Source organism: Argopecten irradians, chromosome 1 (assembly GCF_041381155.1).
Source record: "Argopecten irradians isolate NY chromosome 1, Ai_NY, whole genome shotgun sequence".
Lineage (NCBI taxonomy): Eukaryota > Metazoa > Mollusca > Bivalvia > Pectinida > Pectinidae > Argopecten > Argopecten irradians.
The window spans coordinates 57,159,977-57,182,966 of record NC_091134.1 but is presented as its reverse complement, the minus strand read 5'-3'; the positions used below and the strand labels follow the sequence as shown (position 1 = coordinate 57,182,966).

General features: G+C 34.3%; 2 protein-coding genes across 22 annotated transcripts in view; one reads left to right on the top strand and one right to left on the bottom strand.

Annotated features, from left to right (window-relative positions):
• LOC138334922 (homogentisate 1,2-dioxygenase-like) overlaps positions 1 to 19,824 on the bottom strand; it is a 33,955-nt gene extending 14,131 nt beyond the window's left edge. The window contains exons 1-14 of the mRNA XM_069283787.1: positions 19,777 to 19,824; positions 13,677 to 13,754; positions 13,094 to 13,182; positions 12,742 to 12,847; positions 11,353 to 11,412; positions 10,621 to 10,712; positions 10,122 to 10,156; positions 9,629 to 9,708; positions 9,319 to 9,418; positions 4,971 to 5,092; positions 2,638 to 2,742; positions 1,391 to 1,517; positions 1,126 to 1,178; positions 676 to 804 (exon numbers count right to left, since the gene is read on the bottom strand). Coding sequence (XP_069139888.1) covers positions 676 to 804; positions 1,126 to 1,178; positions 1,391 to 1,517; positions 2,638 to 2,742; positions 4,971 to 5,092; positions 9,319 to 9,418; positions 9,629 to 9,708; positions 10,122 to 10,156; positions 10,621 to 10,712; positions 11,353 to 11,412; positions 12,742 to 12,847; positions 13,094 to 13,182; positions 13,677 to 13,754; positions 19,777 to 19,791 — 1,191 coding nt within the window. The 5' untranslated portion in view covers positions 19,792 to 19,824. The remainder of the gene's footprint in view (positions 1 to 675; positions 805 to 1,125; positions 1,179 to 1,390; positions 1,518 to 2,637; positions 2,743 to 4,970; positions 5,093 to 9,318; positions 9,419 to 9,628; positions 9,709 to 10,121; positions 10,157 to 10,620; positions 10,713 to 11,352; positions 11,413 to 12,741; positions 12,848 to 13,093; positions 13,183 to 13,676; positions 13,755 to 19,776) is intronic.
• Positions 19,825 to 19,989: 165 nt separating this feature from the next.
• LOC138334835 (mitogen-activated protein kinase kinase kinase 15-like) overlaps positions 19,990 to 22,990 on the top strand; it is a 72,758-nt gene continuing 69,757 nt past the window's right edge. For all 21 annotated transcript variants that reach the window (XM_069283690.1, XM_069283638.1, XM_069283602.1 and 18 more), the window contains exon 1: positions 19,990 to 20,140. The gene's annotated coding sequence lies outside the window, so the exon portion shown is untranslated. The remainder of the gene's footprint in view (positions 20,141 to 22,990) is intronic.

The following is a 22,990-nucleotide window of genomic DNA, read 5'->3' as shown; positions in this document are numbered from 1 at the left end:
TTTGATGATTTTAAAGTCCTTTAACTCTTGCAAATATTGTCGGATTTTGACCATTACTAAAGTCATTCGAGATCTCATTGATATAAAGCAACATACCAAATTTGGTTGAATTTGGACGATAAATATTTAAGTTATCGAGCGAAATCATAGATTTATCTGTTTTGACAATTTTAAAGTCCCGTAACTCTTGCAAATATTGACGAAATTTGATCATTATGTAACTCATTTGAGATCTCATTAATATTAAGCTATATATATACCAATTTTGGTTAAAATCGGACAATAAATTCTTAAGTTATTGCACGGAAACCTTTTCCCAGACGCTGACAACACCGACATAGTGATACCCAAGTGTTGCCTTTGAGTTGCAGGCGACACAATAATTAATGGAAGGAGGATGGCAACGTGTTACAACGCCCACTTCCATATAGGCCAAAACACAAGTGATGTATAGAAGTTGATTTAGCTTGTGTTTTACATATCATTGCTACCTGTATGTTTTTTAAGACATATTAAAAGAAAATAATGATGTGTAAATGACCCTGACACTATGGGCTATGGGGCTGTTGGGGCTACTTACTTATCCAAATCCCACAATAAAGTTTATTCCAAGAAATTCCTTTCCTAATTTAGAGATTGAAATAAAATGGAAAATGTAAAAAGATGGCTACTAACCATGGTTCCGTCTGCAACACGTTGGGGTTTCAGCGGCGCATTGGAAGCACCCTCAAAACATTTGGCATCAGGGCCATGGGGAGTCATCATGCTGTGTAGACTACCACCTCCGGGCCGGAAACCATCCTCCTAAACAAACAAATTATTTTTACATTTTGTTATCTTGATAACCTAAGATAAATGTGAATGTGAGTGAGTGAGTTATCGTGTAGGAATGGTGTTATCATGTTACAAAGTTATTAATTGCTGTAAAATACATGGTGATAGGTTTACATAAGTGTCTGGGACACTTGTTCCTATTTCCAATTGATTTTATATTCGTTGTACAATGTATGCATATATCAAAATAAAGAAAGTGTAAACTAACCTAAGAATAATCAAGTACTGACATTTTTTAAATTATTTTTTAAACTTGATAATTTTTTTTATGTGAGCAGACTGTTTTCTTACCTTAGCTTCATAAGATCCATGTATCAAACCCATAAACTCACTCATACAATTCCCTGTGAACAACAACATTTGTGAAATAAATGCAAACTCAATGTACTTTGAATGATTAAAAAAGTTCTATAGATTTTGATGGTCATTTGAAAAACTATATAGTATAAAACAATACTTTTCTGATACACAGCATACACTCAAAAAAATTGATTCAAGCCTATTTTGTTGCTTGTGACCAAACTTAATCCAGAATTTTTTTCTGTAGCATACTAACTGTGATAGTATGGAGGTCGAAATGTGTTATCAGCCACGCCCCATCTTGGCGGGAATATCACAAAATCAGCGATGGCAACACCTGGCTTAGTTGACTGACATGTCAGTACCGTAAATATTGATGGGTCCTAGGGGGAAAAAGACAAAGGTTTATAAAGTCATCAACTGCACAAGTGATTACTGTAATCTATAACAACTTCTTTCCATATGGAATTTAAAATACATGTATCCAGTTTTGTCTTTCAACAAGAGGCCCAGAGGACATGTATCACTCACCTGGTTTGTATTCCAAGTAATGTTCTGAATACAGGTTCATTGTTTCTTTTCTGAAGGAATTTGAATATTTACCTCTAAATCCCTTATTGGGCCCCACCCCTCCTGCCCCCGGGGGGTCAGAGCCAAAATTTATACAAGTTCTGTTCCCCTTCCCCTACGGATATTTGTGGCCAGATTTGGTTACAATCCATGCAGAACTCTAGGACAAGTAGCGATTTATAGGATTTACCTATAATTCCCCTATTGGACCCCGCCCCTCCTGTCCCTGGGGGGTCAGAGCCAAAATTTATACAAGTCCTCTTCCCCTTCCCCCAAGGATGTTTGTGGCCAAATTTGGTTACAATCCATGCAGAACTCTAGGACAAGTAGCGATTTATAGGATTTACCTCTATTTCCCCTATTGGACCCCGCCCCTCCTGTCCCTGGGGGGTCAGAGCCAAAATTTATACAAGTCCTCTTCCCCTTCCCCCAAGGATGTTTGTGGCCAAATTTGGTTACAATCCATGCAGAACTCTAGGACAAGTAGCGATTTATAGGATTTACCTCTATTTCCCCTATTGGGCCCCGCCCCTCCTGCCCCCGGGGGGTCAGAGCCAAAATTTATACAAGTTCTGTTCCCCTTCACCCAAGGATGTTTGCGGCCAAATTTGTTTACAATCCATGCAGAACTCTAGGACAAGTAGCGATTTATAGGATTTACCTCTATTTCCCCTATTGGGCCCCGCCCCTCCTGCCCCCGGGGGGTCAGAGCCAAAATTTATACAAGTTCTGTTCCCCTTCACCCAAGGATGTTTGTGGCCAAATTTGTTTACATTCCATGCAGAACTCTATGACTAGTATCGATTTAAAGGAAATGTTGACGGACAGACGGACGGACGACGGACGACGGACGACAGATGCTGCGCCATGACATAACCTCACCGGCCCTTCGGACCAAGTGAGCTAAAAACAAAGTATTCAATATGTTCGTACCATATGATCAAAGGAGACAGTGTTTACAGTGCAAAACTTGGATAGGTCATATTTGTATGGAGCATAGTTTCCATGCCAGGCAACAACATCAAATGGGGAATGTGTCTGAAAAATCAAAAATGAAATAAATGTTAAAGATGCTCCACCGCCGACAGAGCATAAATGATATTCATCTTTGAACAATAATTTGTGTTTAATTGTGTATATACATGCCTTATTAATACAAAAAAATTGCATAAAAAAATATTTTGCCTTTGGTGCATGCGCAATCATTTCTTCATTCCATATAGTATATAGTGCCACGGAATTTTTCGGGATGCAATTCATTATTTTTCATATTTTTAACTTGAAGTAAAATTGTTAGCTCAAACTTTTCAATTGTGGTAATGGTGTAAAGTTAGTAACTTTTGTAACTGAAGAAAAATACTAAATCGTCTGCTCCTGTTTTTGATAGTGAAAAATACCATTTGTCAGCGGTGAAGCATCTTTAAAGATTGTAGTTTTTAGGTCAAGTTACGACCTATATATGATCATTGTGCTTTGTCTGTCTTCTCAACATCATCATGCTACAGACCAAATAGCAGGTCTCTATTCAGTTAATTTAATTATTTCAGCATTTCTGACCCCTATGACTATGATTGAAGGTCAAGGTCATTAATTTCAAATTAATTTGTACAAACTTGGTGACACTTCATCCCAGCATGCTTCAGGCCCAATATCAGGTCTCTAAATTATTGACAAGAAGTAATTAGATTTTAGCCTACCCAATGTATTTGACCTCTGTGACTTTGAATAATTTTAGGTCATTCAATTGAACAAACATAGTTGCCCTTCATCCCAGCATGGTACAACCCCAGTATGAGTATGTAATTGGTACCCTTCAGTTATTGAGAAAAAGTTGTTTGAATGAAAAGTTTATGGACAGTGCATAAACATAGATGAAGCTCAATGACTATTGGCCATTGTGAACCTTAGGTCTGACTGATGACCTAGAAAGGTTTATATCGTCAGGACATCGGTGTATTATAAGACCAACATCTTCCTTATTCAAATAATTGTATACTGTCTTTAAGCCAAAAATTTACACCCGGTCCACCCCAACTGCGAATGATAAATATTATGAAGTTCCTTACCGTCAATCGATTGATTTGTAACACAGCGAGAAATTCTGTACCGTGTAGCGATAAACGCTAACACTCTACCGACACAACGTGGCTATTTTTAGACTCGAGTACTGTCGCCAAATCCACAGGTAAATCGCGGGGCGCTCTGGCTACATCAGCTATACCAAACACAATCGTAAATGTTACAAATACCGTAAAATCTTGTGTTACTTACACACCAGTGTACTTTGCACATGTATTTTTTCTTATGGCTTTAAATACTGAAAAAAATCTACTATCGGTATATTTTGCGCATTCAAATTTTGGGGAAAACGATGTCCGGGGAACCACAAATTCAGTGTTATAAAGGTGGTAATTTCATTGCAAAACATTCACAATAAATGCTTGACAACTTGCACAAAAAGTGTTGTATTTAGAAGAAATAACATAATATAATTGCACTGTGCTTGTTTTCTTTTATTGGCCACCGTAACTGAAACAGTGAAATATATCTTGCAGAACATGTCAAAAACATTGGCAGTCCGCCGTATTCGATCCGTACACATGTCAATGTCTGGAGATATTACACATGAATAGTTATCAGAACTATTTGAAAATATTATAATTTAGTTACTTTAATATTGCCACAATAAGTTTTAAGTGCACACGGCCTGCAGCCGGGACATGTTATGGCGGTTCCCTACGTAATGAGCATAGCTAGATCTATAAGGAGTTTCATATGCAGTTTTACTAGAAATATGAAGATTTGTTAAAATATCTAAAATAAAGAAATACTAGTCAAGTGAATTTTTATGCAATTTGAAGAATATTTGTTTTGTTTTTAAGTAGATACAGACGCATTGTTGATGATATATAGATCGGTTAAGCTAACTAGCCATTCAGTTTCGTTAAGCTGGATGAGAGGCCCGAGCGTAGCATCCAGTACCAGTTTACCTGTGGATTTGGCGACAGTACTCGAGTCTAAAAATAGCCACGTTGTGTCGGTAGAGTGTTAGCGTTTATCGCTACACGGTACAGAATTTCTCGCTGTGTTACAAATCAATCGATTGACGGTAAGGAACTTCATAATATTTATCATTCGCAACTGTCTTTAAGCCAAAAATTTAATACCGATACTACCTGTCAGGGTATACTGAAATTGATGATACAACTTTTTATCGAGTTTGCTATGGTTGTATGGAATAGAATAATCTTTCTAGTTCTTCTTACCTGGCTAGTTTTAAACAGGTGACCCTGGAATTTACTGATGATGGTGAATTTTGTTACATCCCGATCTTCATACCAGGCTGTGGGGGTCTGGAAATCACGGGGATTGGCAAGACCGTTGGCACCTAAAGACAAAATCACACAGATTTGCAAGACAATTTGCATCTGTAGACAAAATCACTGAAATTAGCAAGACCATTGGCACTTATAGACAAAATCATTTGGGTTAGCAAGACCATTGGCACTTATAGACAAAATCATTTGGGTTAGCAAGACCATTGGCATCTGTAGACAAAATCACTGAAATTAGCAAGACCATTGGCACTTATAGACAAAATCATTTGGGTTAGCAAGACCATTAGCATCTGTAGACAAAATCACTGAAATTAGCAAGACCATTGGCATCAGTAGACAAAATCACTGAAATTAGCAAGACCATTGGCACTTTTAGACAAAATCACTGAAATTAGCAAGACCATTGGCACTTATAGACAAAATCATTTGGGTTAGCAAGACCATTGGCATCTGTAGACAAAATCACTGAAATTAGCAAGACCATTGGCACTTATAGACCAAATCATTTGGGTTAGCAAGACCATTGGCACCAATAGACAAAATCACTGGGATTAGCAAGACCATTGGCACCTAAAGACAAAATCATAGGGATTAACAAGACCATTGGCACCTAAAGATCTATAGACAAAATCTCTGGAATCAACAAGAACACTGACAACTGCAGACAAAATCACTGGGATTAGCAAGACCATTGACAGAGATTGGCTTAAATATTCAAAATTTACATCAAAGTCAAGCAGTTATACATGCAGGTAAACAAGAAAATATATTTGACCCAAAAATGAAACATAATTATGTTAAAGGAAACATTTTTCATTATATTGATTATCATGCTATGCTGAAGACCTGAAGACCTCATGCTTTAAAAAACCGTAAAACAACATAAACCATACATAAACCTTTGACCGTATGTTACAATGTATATATGTGAGAATAATGCATTTAACTAGAATTATAAATATATTAATGGATATATTTAAAATTGTCTCTTTGTGATACAGTGAAACTACCCAGAACAGTGCTACTACTACATCACATGTGTATTGGTATATGTTTACATTACCCTGTACTACTACTACATCACATGTGTATTGGTATATGTTTACATTACATTACATCACTTGTGTATGGTTAACTACTACTACATCACATGTGTATTGGTATATGTTTACATTACCCTGTACTACTACTACATCACATGTGTATTGGTATATGTTTACATTACCCTGTACTACTACTACATCACATGTGTATTGGTATATGTTTACATTACCCTGTACTACTACTGCATCACATGTGTATTGGTATATGTTTACATTACCCTGTACTACTACTACATCACATGTGTATTGTATATGTTTACATTACCCTGTACTACTACTACATCACATGTGTATTGGTATATGTTTACATTACCCTGTACTACTACTACATCACATGTGTATTGGTATATGTTTACATTACCCTGTACTACTACTACTACATCACATGTGTATTGGTATATGTTTACATTACCCTGTACTACTACTACATCACATGTGTATTGGTATATGTTTACATTACCCTGTACTACTACTACATCACATGTGTATTGGTATATGTTTACACTACCCTGTACTACTACTACATCACATGTGTATTGTATATGTTTACATTACCCTGTACTACTACTACATCACATGTGTATTGTATATGTTTACATTACCCTGTACTACTACTACATCACATGTGTATTTGTATATGTTTACATTACCCTGTACTACTACTACATCACATGTGTATTGTATATGTTTACATACTACCCTGTACTACTACTACATCACATGTGTATTGGTATATGTTTACATTACCTTGTACTACTACTACATCACATGTGTATTGTATATGTTTAACATTACCCTGTACTACTACTGCATCACATGTGTATTGTATATGTTTACATTACCCTGTACTGCTACTACATCACATGTGTGTATTGGTATATGTTTACATTACCCTGGACTACTACTACATCACATGTGTATTGGTATATGTTTACATTACCCTGTACTACTACTACATCACATGTGTATTGGTATATGTTTACATTACCCTGTACTACTACTACATCACATGTGTATTGGTATATGTTTACATTACCCTGTACTACTACTACATCACATGTGTATTGGTATATGTTTACATTACCCTGTACTACTACTACATCACATGTGTATTGGTATATGTTTACATTACCCTGTACTACTACTACATCACATGTGTATTGTATATGTTTACATTACCCTGTACTACTACTACATCACATGTGTATTGGTATATGTTTACATTACCCTGTACTACTACTACATCACATGTGTATTGGTATATGTTTACATTACCCTGTACTACTACTACATCACATGTGTATTGGTATATGTTTACATTACCCTGTACTACTACTACATCACATGTGTATTGGTATATGTTTACATTACCCTGTACTACTACTACATCACATGTGTATTGGTATATGTTTACATTACCCTGTACTACTACTACACATCACATGTGTGTATTGGTATATGTTTACATTACCCTGTACTACACATCAGTTTGTATGTACATACCCTACTACTACACATCACATGTGTATTGGTATATGTTTACATTACCCTGTACTACTACTACATCACATGTGTATTGGTATATGTTTACATTACCCTGTACTACTACTACATCACATGTGTATTGGTATATGTTTACATTACCCTGTACTACTACTACATCACATGTGTATTGGTATATGTTTACATTACCCTGTACTACTACTACACATCACATGTGTATTGGTATATGTTTACATTACCCTGTACTACTACTACATCACATGTGTATTGGTATATGTTTACATTACCCTGTACTACTACTACATCACATGTGTATTGGTATATGTTTACATTACCCTGTACTACTACTACATCACATGTGTATTGGTATATGTTTACATTACCCTGTACTACTACTACATCACATGTGTATTGGTATATGTTTACATTACCCTGTACTACTACTACTACATCACATGTGTATTGGTATATGTTTACATTACCCTGTACTACTACTACATCACATGTGTATTGGTATATGTTTACACTACCCTGTACTACTACTACATCACATGTGTATTGGTATATGTTTACATTACCCTGTACTACTACTACATCACATGTGTATTGTATATGTTTACATTACCCTGTACTACTACTACATCACATGTATTATTGTATATGTTTACATTACCCTGTACTACTACTACATCACATGTGTATTGGTATATGTTTACATTACCCTGTACTACTACTACATCACATGTGTATTGGTATATGTTTACATTACCCTGTACTACTACTACATCACATGTGTATTGGTATATGTTTACATTACCCTGTGTATGTTACATACCTTACTACTACTACATCACATGTGTATTGTATATGTTTACACTACCCTGTACTACTACTACATCACATGTGTATTGGTATATGTTTACATTACCTTGTACTACTACTACTACATCACATGTGTATTGTATATGTTAACATTACCCTGTACTGCTACTACATCACATGTGTATTGGTATATGTTTACATTACCTTGTACTACTACTACATCACATGTGTATTGTATATGTTAACATTACCCTGTACTGCTACTACATCACATGTGTATTGGTATATGTTTACATTACCCTGGACTACTACTACATCACATGTGTATTGGTATATGTTTACATTACCCTGTACTACTACTACATCACATGTGTATTGGTATATGTTTACATTACCCTGTACTACTACTACATCACATGTGTATTGGTATATGTTTACATTACCCTGTACTACTACTACATCACATGTGTATTGTATATGTTTACATTACCCTGTACTACTACTACATCACATGTGTATTGGTATATGTTTACATTACCCTGTACTACTACTACTACATCACATGTGTATTGGTATATGTTTACATTACCCTGTACTACTACTACATCACATGTGTATTGGTATATGTTTACATTACCCTGGACTACTACTACATCACATGTGTATTGGTATATGTTTACATTACCCTGTGCTACTACTACATCACATGTGTATTTGTATATGTTTACATTACCCTGTACTACTACTACATCACATGTGTATTGGTATATGTTTATATTAACTTGTACTACTACTACATCACATGTGTATTGGTATATGTTTACATTACCCTGTACTAGACTACTTACCTATAGGTCCAAGGTTTGGCAGTGTAAAGTGACCATTAAATATTTCCAGTATATATCCTCTGCTGGGCCCATCTACTGCCACATTAAACCTCATACCCAGCTGTTCAATAAACAAGTTCAAAAGTACACACAAACTATTACATATACATACCATAGATTACCGTGTAAATGTTAATTAAACATCAATTGGCAGTACAAAATGTGAAAAGCCTTCTCTAAATTCAAATTCTGTCCATAATGTAATTTAAATAAAACTTCTTAACCATGTCAATGTATTTTTAACAATTAGAAAGCTAACAAAAGCCTGTACCTGTATAACACATATTTCATTGGGGTTGACCTTCATCTTGCCAAACTCTGTTGTAATTGACAAACTTCCCTGTTGTGGAACTGTTTAAACAACAATGATACAATTAGGTCAGAGTGGAAAGGTCACATCACAAGTTAATGATAGAAGTTTCACTTAAATGAATTACATTGTTTATATATTAGGGCGGAGAGATAAATAACATAGGATAAAAATACTTAATCCATTTCTATGATATCATGAAGAAAATGGCATTACCATTTTTAAAATGGATTTATTGTTCTTTTTTATTTTATATTTGATACACCATCAATGAATTCAATATTTTTCCTTAGGTTTAACAACAAAATTAAGAGAATTTCCATTTCATGATTTAATATGAATTTTTTATCTGCATAAAATGACAATCAATTTATAGCTCTCAGCACAAGGCCTCAAAAGTATGAATTAGGAAAATCAAAACTACCTGAATAACAAAACAGAATTTATACATTACCAATAAGTAGATCTCCATCTGAATCATAGAAACACCTGGAATTAAAAAAAACACAAGAGGCCCATGGGCCTTAGTGGTCATCTGATATAAGATACAAATTATTTATGACATTTACTAGCCAACTGATGTCTTTTTTTCCATTTGACAAAAAAAAAAAATCATGAAAAAGAATACAATTTTGTGTGAACATAAAAATATTTACATATTACATATAGTAATCAAGAATATCAAAATGCAATAAAATTATGATTTAATATTTATCCTGTATGTAATTTTTGTATGTAAAGTTCCAATAATGATTATTGTTGCAAAGGGCAATAACTCTGTCACTTTCAACTAAAATCAAGTCATTTTCAATAAAGTAGCCATCTAAATAGTCCAGCATCTCGTGATAGTGGGTAATAAAACATGCTTACAGAAATAATATAAGCAGTCAAGTATAGCCCCTTTGAATTTGGCATTACTTCTGTTGGAGGAGATTTCCACACAGACAACTTACTTGTTGCCCATAGAACTATTACAGGTGTAGATATGGATGGCAGCACCACTCCTTGTACAGGGATCTCCAGCACCACACAATGTTGATATCCCCTAAAGCAAAAACACTCCTGCTGATGAGGTAAATCTGGTGATGTATGCCTAATCATTGGGCCTATTCTATACATTATAAGGTTTAGTTGAGCTTTGATTTGGTCTGTCGGATCAATTTCTATCGTTTTACTGGTTTACTGATCCACGTTTATCATTCAAGTCCAGCAACATTAGGTTATGTACATGTATTTTAACTTTTGATTCAACCCCCGAATATGTGTCTGTCTACGTGTATGTAGTACGTCTACGCCCAGAACTGGAGATGTCTTTTCCAATGTATATGTGCAACACACCAAGGCATATCAATAATATGGCAACCAATATTTATTTTTATAAGCTGTCAACATAAAATATGAAGTCAACTTCAGGGAAAAGTGGAACAAACAGACAAAGAAACTACACATCACAATTAAGCTCACTTTCCCTTCAACTAACATTACTTTTTAATCTACTTATACATGTACAGAAATTATAGTCTTCATTCTTTAAAACTTTAAAATCATGTGACAAAACACTTAAGTTAAGGATTCAAATCGGATGAAATCAACAGAATTATGACCTCTACATGCCATTGGCTATCAATATTGTGCTTAAGCCTTTACATTGTAATATCGTTGTAACTTGCACTCTGACCTCTTACCTCCACAAAGTCCACGGGTCCTGCTGATTTGTTTGGGATGTCAAAAGGATGCCATCTAAGCTATAATGAATATGCAGAAAAGGATTAATTTAGCTTTAAGACCCTTACAATGGATAACTTTGTGTAACATTTATATTTTGACTATGGAAGAAACGATAGATAAGGGTTTTTAATCAACTCAAAATATTATTTCAAGACAAAGTTCAAAAGAATTTGAGAAATATTTTGAATAGATACATTGTATATTGAAATACAGTTATTAAGGATGTATTCTTCTGAGGTTCCAGTCCCGTTGAAGTCTCGTTTCGACATCGATCAAAGAAGTTATAAGATTTTCAAATAAATTTTTTTATGAATATCTGTAGCAAGTTGTCAGTTGCAAATTTTGTCAAAAAATTACATTTCTATTTTTAGTAGATTTTTTTATACGCGGATTTTAAGAAATGACCCATTTGGCGGCCATTTTGAAATTGTGTCTTTTTTCGCTTTGCGTTTTAGGTTATTAAAATATTGAGCATTTATGTGTAAAATGATACACTTTTGTCACTTTATTTTTACATTTAATGGTAATTTGAGCACTTTTATTTTTTACTCTAAAATACTGAAAAATAACAAATATTCAAATGGGACAAAAAAGTAAGCACACGGATCCCCCATTTTTCTGCCTGATTTAGAAAGAACTGCCCTTTCCCTGTTAATATGCAAAATATTAACAAAAGTTTAATACCAGAACTTTTTCTATAAAGGGTTAAATTTTGCAGAAATGGCTGGAAACGGTGCATTTTGTAGCTCAAAATTAAGGGGTAGGGGTAGCATATGTTGTTATTCTGAGAAAAAATATTAATCTTATTAATCAAAACTGGTATGTTTTTAAAGATGACTACTAGAAAATAAATTCTACAAACATTTTTACATATCAAACAGCTCATTAGGAAATTATGGCTTTAATATCTTGTGTATATGGTCAAAACGGCAAAATTCCAATGAAATCCAACATTTTATCAACTAGGTATCTTTGAGTGACAATAGCTCAAAAACGAGCACACGGACATATGTATGAACTCCTATTTCCAAAAATTACGGACATGTATGAACTCCTATTTCCAAAAATCTATATGAGAAAAAAAGTTTAATACAAGAAAATTTTGACTTCTCAGAGGAGTACATCCTTAATATTAAATTTCTGGTAAGTACAGTAGAAATCAAGAATATAAGAAACTCAGGTTATCTTCCTTATGAATATGACATTAATAATTTTTAAATTTAAAATTCAACACATCAATTTCTATTTTTGATAACTAACTGATATAATTGTATAATAATTTGTAGAGTAATAAAGTAAGATCCGAAGTGATAATATACATATGATAATATACAAAATGTAGGTACCTGGTTTGGGTTTGGGATAGTATCTTTCCAATCCTGTTTTAACAGACCAGGTTCTGTGTGTTCAAATGGTAAGTGAACCACTGAAGGTCTAATTCTATACAGCCAGCTGAAAAAAGATGAATGATACAAGGAATTATTCAAATTAATTTTCCTATTGATCACACAGATTTTATCAACTATATAATTTCTGAATTTTCTTTGGCCATAAAATTTATCTATCTTTACTGCTTTATATAAGAGAAACAGCTTCAGTGGAAATTCTTTTGTTTGAACATGCATACACCATGTATACCAGGTATAGTGAATGACAGTTCGATCACCAGGATGTAAATCTTCCCCGGTGAATGATTACCTGCGCTTGTTTGTCTCCCTTGGACAGGTAAAAGCACTCCCTGACAGCTGCTCTGCATACAGTCCAAACGGACATTTCTGAGGATTATTCTAGAAAGGAATAAAGAATATTTCATATCATCACATCAAAGCTTTGATTTAGGTTTCAAAATAAAACTTTAAATCTACCTGCATCATGTTGAATATTTATCATACTTTTTATTTCATTTATTCATAAGATGATACATAAATAAACATATAAATTATATACTGTATTTGACCCAATAAACACCGGGAGATTCCATTCTTACAAGTACCCTCCCCCTTTTTGAAGCCTCAATTTCACAAATATTACCTTATATTAAATGCAGACTGAAATATGAAAACTGCCTATGTTTCTTTTGCTAATTGATTTAAGGCTAATTTTTTGCAATAATTTTATGAGAGGCTTGTCCAACTTTGGTTCTATTAACTAGTGTCCCGCATTATTTTATAAGTATGCTATTAATTGGGTTGAATACTAAAATGGAAATTAGAGGGAAACATATTAACAACTAAAGCAACTCCATCCATTTGTTTAAACTTCAGGGACATTGCAGTTATACCTGTCCCTCTGGCAAAGCACCTGGACATCTTGGGTCTTCTGTAGCAAACTCGTTACCAAACCCAGACAAATACTTCAACTGTAAAGAAAGGGAAGATATGTGTACTACATCGGTATAAGTCTACACATGAGTGCATGTAATTTATGTCCACTGATGACATTATACAGAAGCAAAACAGGCTAGATAAGTTAAGGATCTTATGTTCAGTTTTGTTTTCAAACATGAGGCCAGGATTAAAGTCTACCAAATTTTCCCCTATTTGGCCCTAGTGTACAATATAGCACTCTTGATGTTGGGGTAGGTTTTAGTGGGGGTGCTATGGCAATGGTTTTTTGCAAAATTAGTTACCCTTTCTTTATTGATGCTTATAAGACCACATATGGCAAAATTCTGATCTCTGTGACCTTGAATGAAGATCAAGATCACTAAACAGAGCAAGCTTCTTAGTCATTCATCTCAGCATACTATAGGGCCGGTGCAGAAGTCATTTCTTTTTCCCTCTGATAGTTTCCCCGGGGAAAGAACTGTGATTCTTTTCACTCTCTCGATCTATTTTAAGGGAGGAAACTATATTGGCTAACTAATTCTCCCCCCCCCCTTCCTTGTATATTTATTTCTAGAGGGGAATATTAGCTAGCTGATACTTTCCCCCTTCCCTGTCTATTTGTTTCTAGCCATCTCCTATACTATTTGCTAGCTTTAGAATCATAGATAGAAGCGTGACATCTTTAACATTAGTATCAGAGATGAGAGGGTGACATCTTTAACATTAGTATCAGAGATGAGAGGGTGACATCTTTAACATTAGTATCAGGGATGAGAGGGTGACATCTTTAACATTAGTATCAGAGATGAGAGGGTGACATCTTTAACATTAGTATCAGAGATGAGAGGGTGACATCTTTAACATTAGTATCAGGGATGAGAGGGTGACATCTTTAACATTAGTATCAGAGATGGGAGGGTGACATCTCTAACATTAATATCAGAGATGGGAGGGTGACATCTCTAACATTAATATCAGAGATGAGAGGGTGACATCTCTAACATTAGTATCAGAGATGAGAGGGTGACATCTTTAACATTAGTATCAGAGATGGGAGGGTGACATCTCTAACATTAGTATCAGAGATGAGAGGGTGACATCTTTAACATTAGTATCAGAGATGAGAGGGTGACATCTTTAACATTAGTATCAGAGATGAGAGGGTGACATCTTTAACATTAGTATCAGAGATGAGAGGGTGACATCTCTAACATTAGTATCAGAGATGGGAGGGTGACATCTTAACATTAGTATCAGGGATGAGAGGGTGACATCTCTAACATTAGTATCAGAGATGAGAGGGGTGACATCTCTAACATTAATATCAGAGATGGGAGGGTGACATCTCTAACATTAATATCAGAGATGGGAGGGTGACATCTCTAACATTAATATCAGAGATGGGAGGGTGACATCTCTAACATTAGTATCAGAGATGAGAGGGTGACATCTCTAACATTAGTATCAGAGATGGGAGGGTGACATCTTTAACATTAGTATCAGAGATGAGAGGGTGACATCTTTAACATTAGTATCAGAGATGAGAGGGTGACATCTCTAACATTAGTATCAGAGATGAGAGGGTGACATCTCTAACATTAGTATCAGAGATGGAGGGTGACATCTCTAACATTAGTATCAGAGATGGGAGGGTGACATCTCTAACATTAGTATCAGAGATGAGAGGGTGACATCTCTAACATTAGTATCAGAGATGAGAGGGTGACATCTCTAACATTAGTATCAGAGATGAGAGGGTGACATCTCTAACATTAGTATCAGAGATGAGAGGGTGACATCTCTAACATTAGTATCAGAGATGAGAGGGTGACATCTCTAACATTAGTATCAGAGATGGGAGGGTGACATCTCTAACATTAGTATCAGAGATGGGAGGGTGACATCTCTAACATTAGTATCAGAGATGGGAGGGTGACATCTCTAACATTAATATCAGAGATGGGAGGGTGACATCTCTAACATTAATATCAGAGATGGGAGGGTGACATCTCTAACATTAATATCAGAGATGGGAGGGTGACATCTCTAACATTAATATCAGAGATGAGAGGGTGACATCTCTAACATTAATATCAGAGATGGGAGGGTGACATCTCTAACATTAATATCAGAGATGGGAGGGTGACATCTCTAACATTAATATCAGAGATGGGAGGGTGACATCTCTAACTTTAATAATATCAGAGATGAGAGGGTGACATCTCTAACAATAATATCAGAGATGGGAGGGTGACATCTCTAACATTAATATCAGAGATGGGAGGGTGACATCTCTAACATTAATATCAGAGATGGGAGGGTGACATCTCTAACATTAATATCAGAGATGGGAGGGTGACATCTCTAACATTAATATCAGAGATGAGAGGGTGACATCTCTAACATTAATATCAGATATGGGAGGGTGACATCTCTAACATTAATGTCAGATATGGGAGGGTGACATTCCTAACATTGGTAAAGGAGATGGGAGGGTGACATCTCTAACATTAATATCAGAGATGGGAGGGTGACATCTCTAACAATAATATCAGAGATGGGAGGGTGACATCTCTAACATTAATATCAGAGATGGGAGGGTGACATCTCTAACATTAATATCAGAGATGGGAGGGTGACATCTCTAACATTAATATCAGAGATGGGAGGGTGACATCTCTAACATTAATATCAGAGATGGGAGGGTGACATCTCTAACATTAATATCACAGATGGGAGGGTGACATCTCTAACTTTAATAATATCAGAGATGGGAGGATGACATCTCTTACATTGATATTAGAGATGGGAGGGTGACATTTCTAACATTAATATCAGAGATGGGAGGGTGACATCTCTAACATTAATATCAGAGATGGGAGGGTGACATCTCTAACATTAATATCAGAGATGGGAGGGTGACATCTCTAACATTAATATCAGAGATGGGAGGGTGACATCTCTAACATTAATATCAGAGATGGGAGGGTGACATCTCTAACATTAATATCAGAGATGGGAGGGTGACATCTCTAACATTAATATCAGAGATGGGAGGGTGACATCTCTAACATTAATATCAGAGATGGGAGGGTGACATCTCTAACATTAGTATCAGAGATGGAAGGGTGACATCTCCCATCCCCTCACATTTGATTTATAACACAAAACAAAATAGAAAACAGATAAAATGAAAACTCAAAATTGAAACTTAGAAGTTAACGTTATATGTTATAAAAGTTCGCACTTTAAAAATTGAAAACAGAAATTTGAAAATTAAAACTTAGAAGATAGATTAATATACTATAACAGTTGGCACTTACAAATTGGGAAAAAGAAAACTTAAATTTTAGATCTAAAGGTTAATATAACATAAAATAAAACTTAACGCTTAGAATTGTGACCCATGTTGCCCTCTATATTATTTGGCCCTTGCCATTTCTATCCCAAAAGGTCCAAATTCATAATAACTATATCTGATATAAATTGATCTATACTATACATTATAGCATAAAATAATGCAAATTACACATCAACTGTAGTATAGCATGTCAGATGTATCTAAATGGCCTTAAGCAAATCATCTGCATTAGCATAAAAAGCATGTTTGGTTTGGTTTTCTAAATTTGCATATGTATTATGTAGCAGGAGAGGAGAAAATATATACCCGTAGCAGCCAGACTAAGGCTTGAATCTGGGACCTCCGATCACTAGCCCAACCATATTCTACTTAGCTACCGAATCACCGATGACCGACTGACACAATAAATATAACACATAGTAAATGTGACAAAATAATGTGACGAAGTAAGACAATTCAATGACTTTAGATAAATATCTCAAAATATTTATTTTAAATCAATGTAACTTATGTACTATAACATGTGTTCTGTCCTGTATGTTATGTATCGTGTATATTACGTCCATACATTGTGATAGATATATAAATTTATACAAATGTATGAGGATGATGGAGTACATTTGAGATAGTAAAGGGAGTTTGTGAATATTATTTGTATAAAGGTTAATAGATCAACCCTTAAGGCTTCAAATCTAACTTGACTGGAAGTTTTTAAGTTTTTACTGACAGGCTTCATGAAACCTACTCTGATAGTCCATTAAAGATAATAAAATTGAAAATGACTATACTGTTTACATATCTTAACTACCCAAAGGTGTCAATTATTGGCATTAGATAAAAGAACTAATAAGTTTGTTTGTTTGCTTTTTTAAATTTCTACTATTAGAATATACAAAATAAGGGTCAAAGAAGTAATATCAACAGGATTTTCCAGATGACACAGGATCCCATCAAACGTAAGTCTATATAGGATTATACAAATTACTTAAAATGGTAAATATGGGACAAAGAAGTAATTCAAACCATGTTCCCCTGTATCAAGACACACAAAAAGAACACAATTACACAGTATGATACAAACAGTAATACGGGACAATGAAAGTAGACAAATATTGTCCCATATTACTATTCGTATATATCATATTATGTAATCGTGTTCGTTTTGTGGGTCTTAACAAATTATCCAGTTGAGTTAATACTTGGTATAAGATTTTTGACATTCTGTCAGTGTATATGTATGTAACTCCTAAAATGTTCTACATAGTATAATACACAACTGTTATAATATAGTATTCGGTAACAATGAAGAATGCATAATATATACAGTTGGTATAACCATTACCCCATATAGCTGGTGAACTTTACCTAAACTGCTTTCATAATAAGCAATCCTCCACTCTACAGGTAAACCAACGGATCATGACAGACTGATTATGACTGGCTGACAGTTGACATGTCAATGAAACTCTTAATATGCACAGGTAAAATTCTTTATTATTTTGTCTTATGTAAATAGATATTCTGAGTAAAATACACTAGTACGTATAATGTTAATGAGCATCAATTTTTATGGTTCTGATCAATGTTGGAAAACTACTGAATCCACGTGGCAGTTTAGAAAATGCGTGTTCAGGAACAAGAAGTAGATGTCTACATGTTACTGCATACACTAAACCCAGATGAAGGTGAGAGATTAAATCGTTTACAGGGACATGATTAGGCCTATTATAAATCACATTCACAGAAAATCTCTTTGTTGGAAATACTATTGATACACAATTTCTACGTTATTTTTTTTCCTTATAACCACAGCAAAACAAATTTCATATTGACTACTATTTTGTTTATTTTTATAAAGTATAGTCATCAAGATGCTCCAGATGCTCCACCGCTGACAAATGGTATTTATTCACTATCAAAAACAGAAGCAGACGATTTAGTTTTTTCTTTAGTTACAAAAGTTACTTACTTTACACCATTACCACCTTTGAAAAGTTTGAGTTTCTAATTTTACTTCAAGTTTAAAAGATGAAAAATAATTAATTGCATCCCGAAAAAAATCCATAGCACTTTATCCTATATTGAATGAAGCACTGATTACCCATTCACAAAAGGCAAAATGAATTATGTTATATTATTTTTTGTGTTAACTAGACCTATATATACACGATTAAACACCAATTATTGTTTAAATGATAAATATCATTTATGCTCTGTCGGCGGTGGAGCATCTTTAAGCAGTTAGGCCTATATGACAGTAGACAGTTCCCTGTGAGTGTCTACGTGCCGTCTGATTGGGTATCGACCAATCAGATTCGAATAGAGTGACACACCTCCATATCGTGCCAACATCTACGCCTTTTAAATTTATTTACCATGCCATGACATGTTACGCCCAGAGCATAAATTAGATGAACCGTTAGCAATGCAACAACGTGACTTATCAGAGTTATCCATGAATAGTTAATTAAAGAATAATCGCTATTAAACCATATTTTGTTTATTTTAAGGGTGAAGGTCAAATTATCGACGTGGTCCACCACCGGCTAGTTTTCGGACTAGATATTTACACTGCAAGCATGCCAGATTTACTGGACTGCTCCATTTCTTCCAAAAACACAATTCAAAACTTTATAATCCATATTGATGAAATGAAAATCGACAAATCCCAATGCGGGCACCTGCCAACTTACCTCGTCGAAGGACATGCTTGCTGGTGTCCGAGCCGAAAACTAGGTCACCGGATGTTAACCTTTTTTTTATTATTTATCCAAGTAATGAAATTTTTATTATTTTGAAATCGTTTCTATCCATATTATGGTTAAAAGCATTTTTCTGGTTGAAAGTTGAATGATTACAATCAATTAGTAGAAACATCCTCGTGGCGAGATCTAATTGACCTTTCGGCTGTTTTCGGATTTTTTCATTGAAACATGCAGAATAAGTTTCCGAAAAGAACGACAGGATTCGCACCTTCAAATTCTGTTTTGATGCAGGTCAATCATTTTAGATGCTGATTGCCTGGCTTCCTCACCAAATCTGCACATGTGCATACAGGTAAAGAATTATTTTAACAAAATGTATATGCATCCAATTAGAACGAATGCAGCTGTAAACCGTCGATGATGGTAGACATGTTCTACAATGCTCCAGATCTGCAGCAGTTTGCTAAAAACTTGGCCAAGATTGTTATTTGCAGAGATCTATTCTGAAAAGCTTATATTTTTCTACGTCATAAGACTCACATGGCAACTTTGCGACATTTATGATCTAATTATTATTATAAGTTGACGGTGAATATATTTAAAAAAAGAACAAATAAATGATGGCTGCTGGTATTGTATATTTCCATCATCATTAATGAGATAATAAATAAAAATGATAAGATAAGACAAAATTAGTTAACTAATTAATTATCAAATATGAGAAATAATTAGAACAAATATATAGATCGTCCTAGAATCATTTACATTTGAATGTTCTGTGATGATTAACACATACATGTATGTACCAAAGAGATTCTATATAATATTGATAAACCTGTCCTTCTTATTAATCTTATTTCTCATTTACATGATTAGTTAATAGTTTAATATTATGTATTTTACGGCCCTTGTGACAGTTGCAGTATGATAAGAAGTTTTATTTATAATTATCTGAAGGTGTATTTCCCCTGATGCTCCACCACCGACAGAGCATAAATGATATTCTTCATTTTAACAATAATTGGTGTTAATCGTGTATATATATGCCTAATTAAGGTAAAAAATAATATAAAATAATTTATTTCGCCTTTGGTGCATGCACAATCAGTACTTCATTCCATATTGGATATAGTGCCACAGAATTTTTTCAGGATGCAATTAATTATTTTTCATATATTTAACTTGAATCAAAATTAGAAGCTCAAACTTTTTAACGGTGGTAATGGTGTAAAGTAAGTAACTTTTGTAACTGAAGAAAAATACTAAATCGTCTCCTCCTGTTTTTGATAGTGAAGAAATACCATTTGTCAGCGGTGGAGCATCTTTAAATTTGTGATGAGTAAAAATTTCTGTGTTACATTTATACAATTCGCCTGACATTATTGTACAATCGGAATGGGAAAGAGGTGGCTTAACTTTGTGTAAAAGACGGACGCGTGATCACCATTATATGGGTCATGTATAGTACATAACATAATTTTACTTATTCATACATTACTGATCCTTGTAGATCACTATCAAATGTGCAAGGGAGACAATTATCCATCAGTAAAAGTAACCGACATCTTCCCTCTAGATATATAGAGAAATGATAGTGCTTAGTAATACTGAAGCAACAAAAACTCAATTTGATAAAGAACAATTTTTTCTTTAAATACATAATGAGGTAAAAAAGGTATAAAGCTAGTATATTAATAATCCAAAATAAAAGACCAAAATTCATTTAAAGTAAAATCTCTATGGAATATATATTCAGCCACTACAGGGCCTTAAATCTTCAGTCCGAAATCAGTTTCTTAAAGTTTCTTTTAATTGTTTCCCAAATTTGAATTTTTGAAGACATATACCAACTGCAAGGTTAATCACTGTTGTAGCATCAGTATCAACAACACAGATAACCCAAGTTCACTGTAGGCGATTAAACTCAAACAGCTGAACTTCATACATACATCTCTATAGACTTACTAACTTGCTTGCTTTTGATTAATTTAAAAATTACTTTTCATTCACAGGTCTTAGTGTCAAAGGTCAAGGTCATTTATACTTTAAATAGAAAAATCATTTCCATGTGTCCTGTAATATTTTTAAGTTAGATAAACGGCCACAAATTATTGATCTCATTGCCCTGCAGGCTGAAAGAATTACATGTAGTTCTCTTCAGCTGATTTAGCTCAAACATTATACATGCAAGTGTTATGCTTACTTAAACTGTTATGCATTCCATGTTAAGGTTACTGTTTTATATTACAAATAAATAATCTATTTCCACATAATTGTTTGGAATCCAGAGCATCTAGTTGAACTTTTTGTACTTATAGCAATTTCAGAAGTCATATGACCATTTCTCAAAAATCTGAAGAATCACAGCATATGACAAATAGACATATATGCTTTAAACCCAAGAGTCAAAATCAGAAACATCCTCTCAGGGGTCTGTTGGATGCTATGTTAAAGACTAGGGGTGTAACAACACATCGGACTATCAATATATTCCGATCGTATGCCTCTAAACTTGATCAATCGATGGCAATTTCAAAAATTCAATAACAATATCCGATAGTACACCAAACTATCGATAGTTTCAATAGTCATATATTTTTCTGTAACTTGGACTAAAATCATGTACTCACAGAGGTTTGATACAGTAACAGACTAACAGTCACGATAAAATGTCAATTTTCCATGCTTTTTAATCAGAACGCAAACATGACACCTACAATGTTCTCAATCATGATCTTCATTGCATTTGAGTTGGTACTGAAGCTAGCAGGTAAAGAGAAGTAACTCTATATAAACCAATACTGCATTAGATGTACGCCCAATTCATCGACTGGATTGTTCAGAGTGCAATACTATCACAATACTATTGCAATTGTAGTCTCCAATAGTTTAAACAATGGCAATAGTGTTTCCCGCGATAGTAATTACTAATAGTATAGAAATAGTTAAAATTGTAGGTGATAATCACTCCTATTAAAGACTAGTCAAGTTTCTCAAGACAGATTTAATTGATGGTCAAACTTTACTTCTCACCAAAATCCTAATAAACGGAAATTACTGTGACTATAATAAAAACATAAAAAAGACTGCAGCTGTTAAATTAAACAAAAACACAAAATTATTCATGAATCCATATATATTTGTAACAAAATATTGAATGGCATAATAGATTTTGAAAATCCCCATCTTTCATACGCTCACA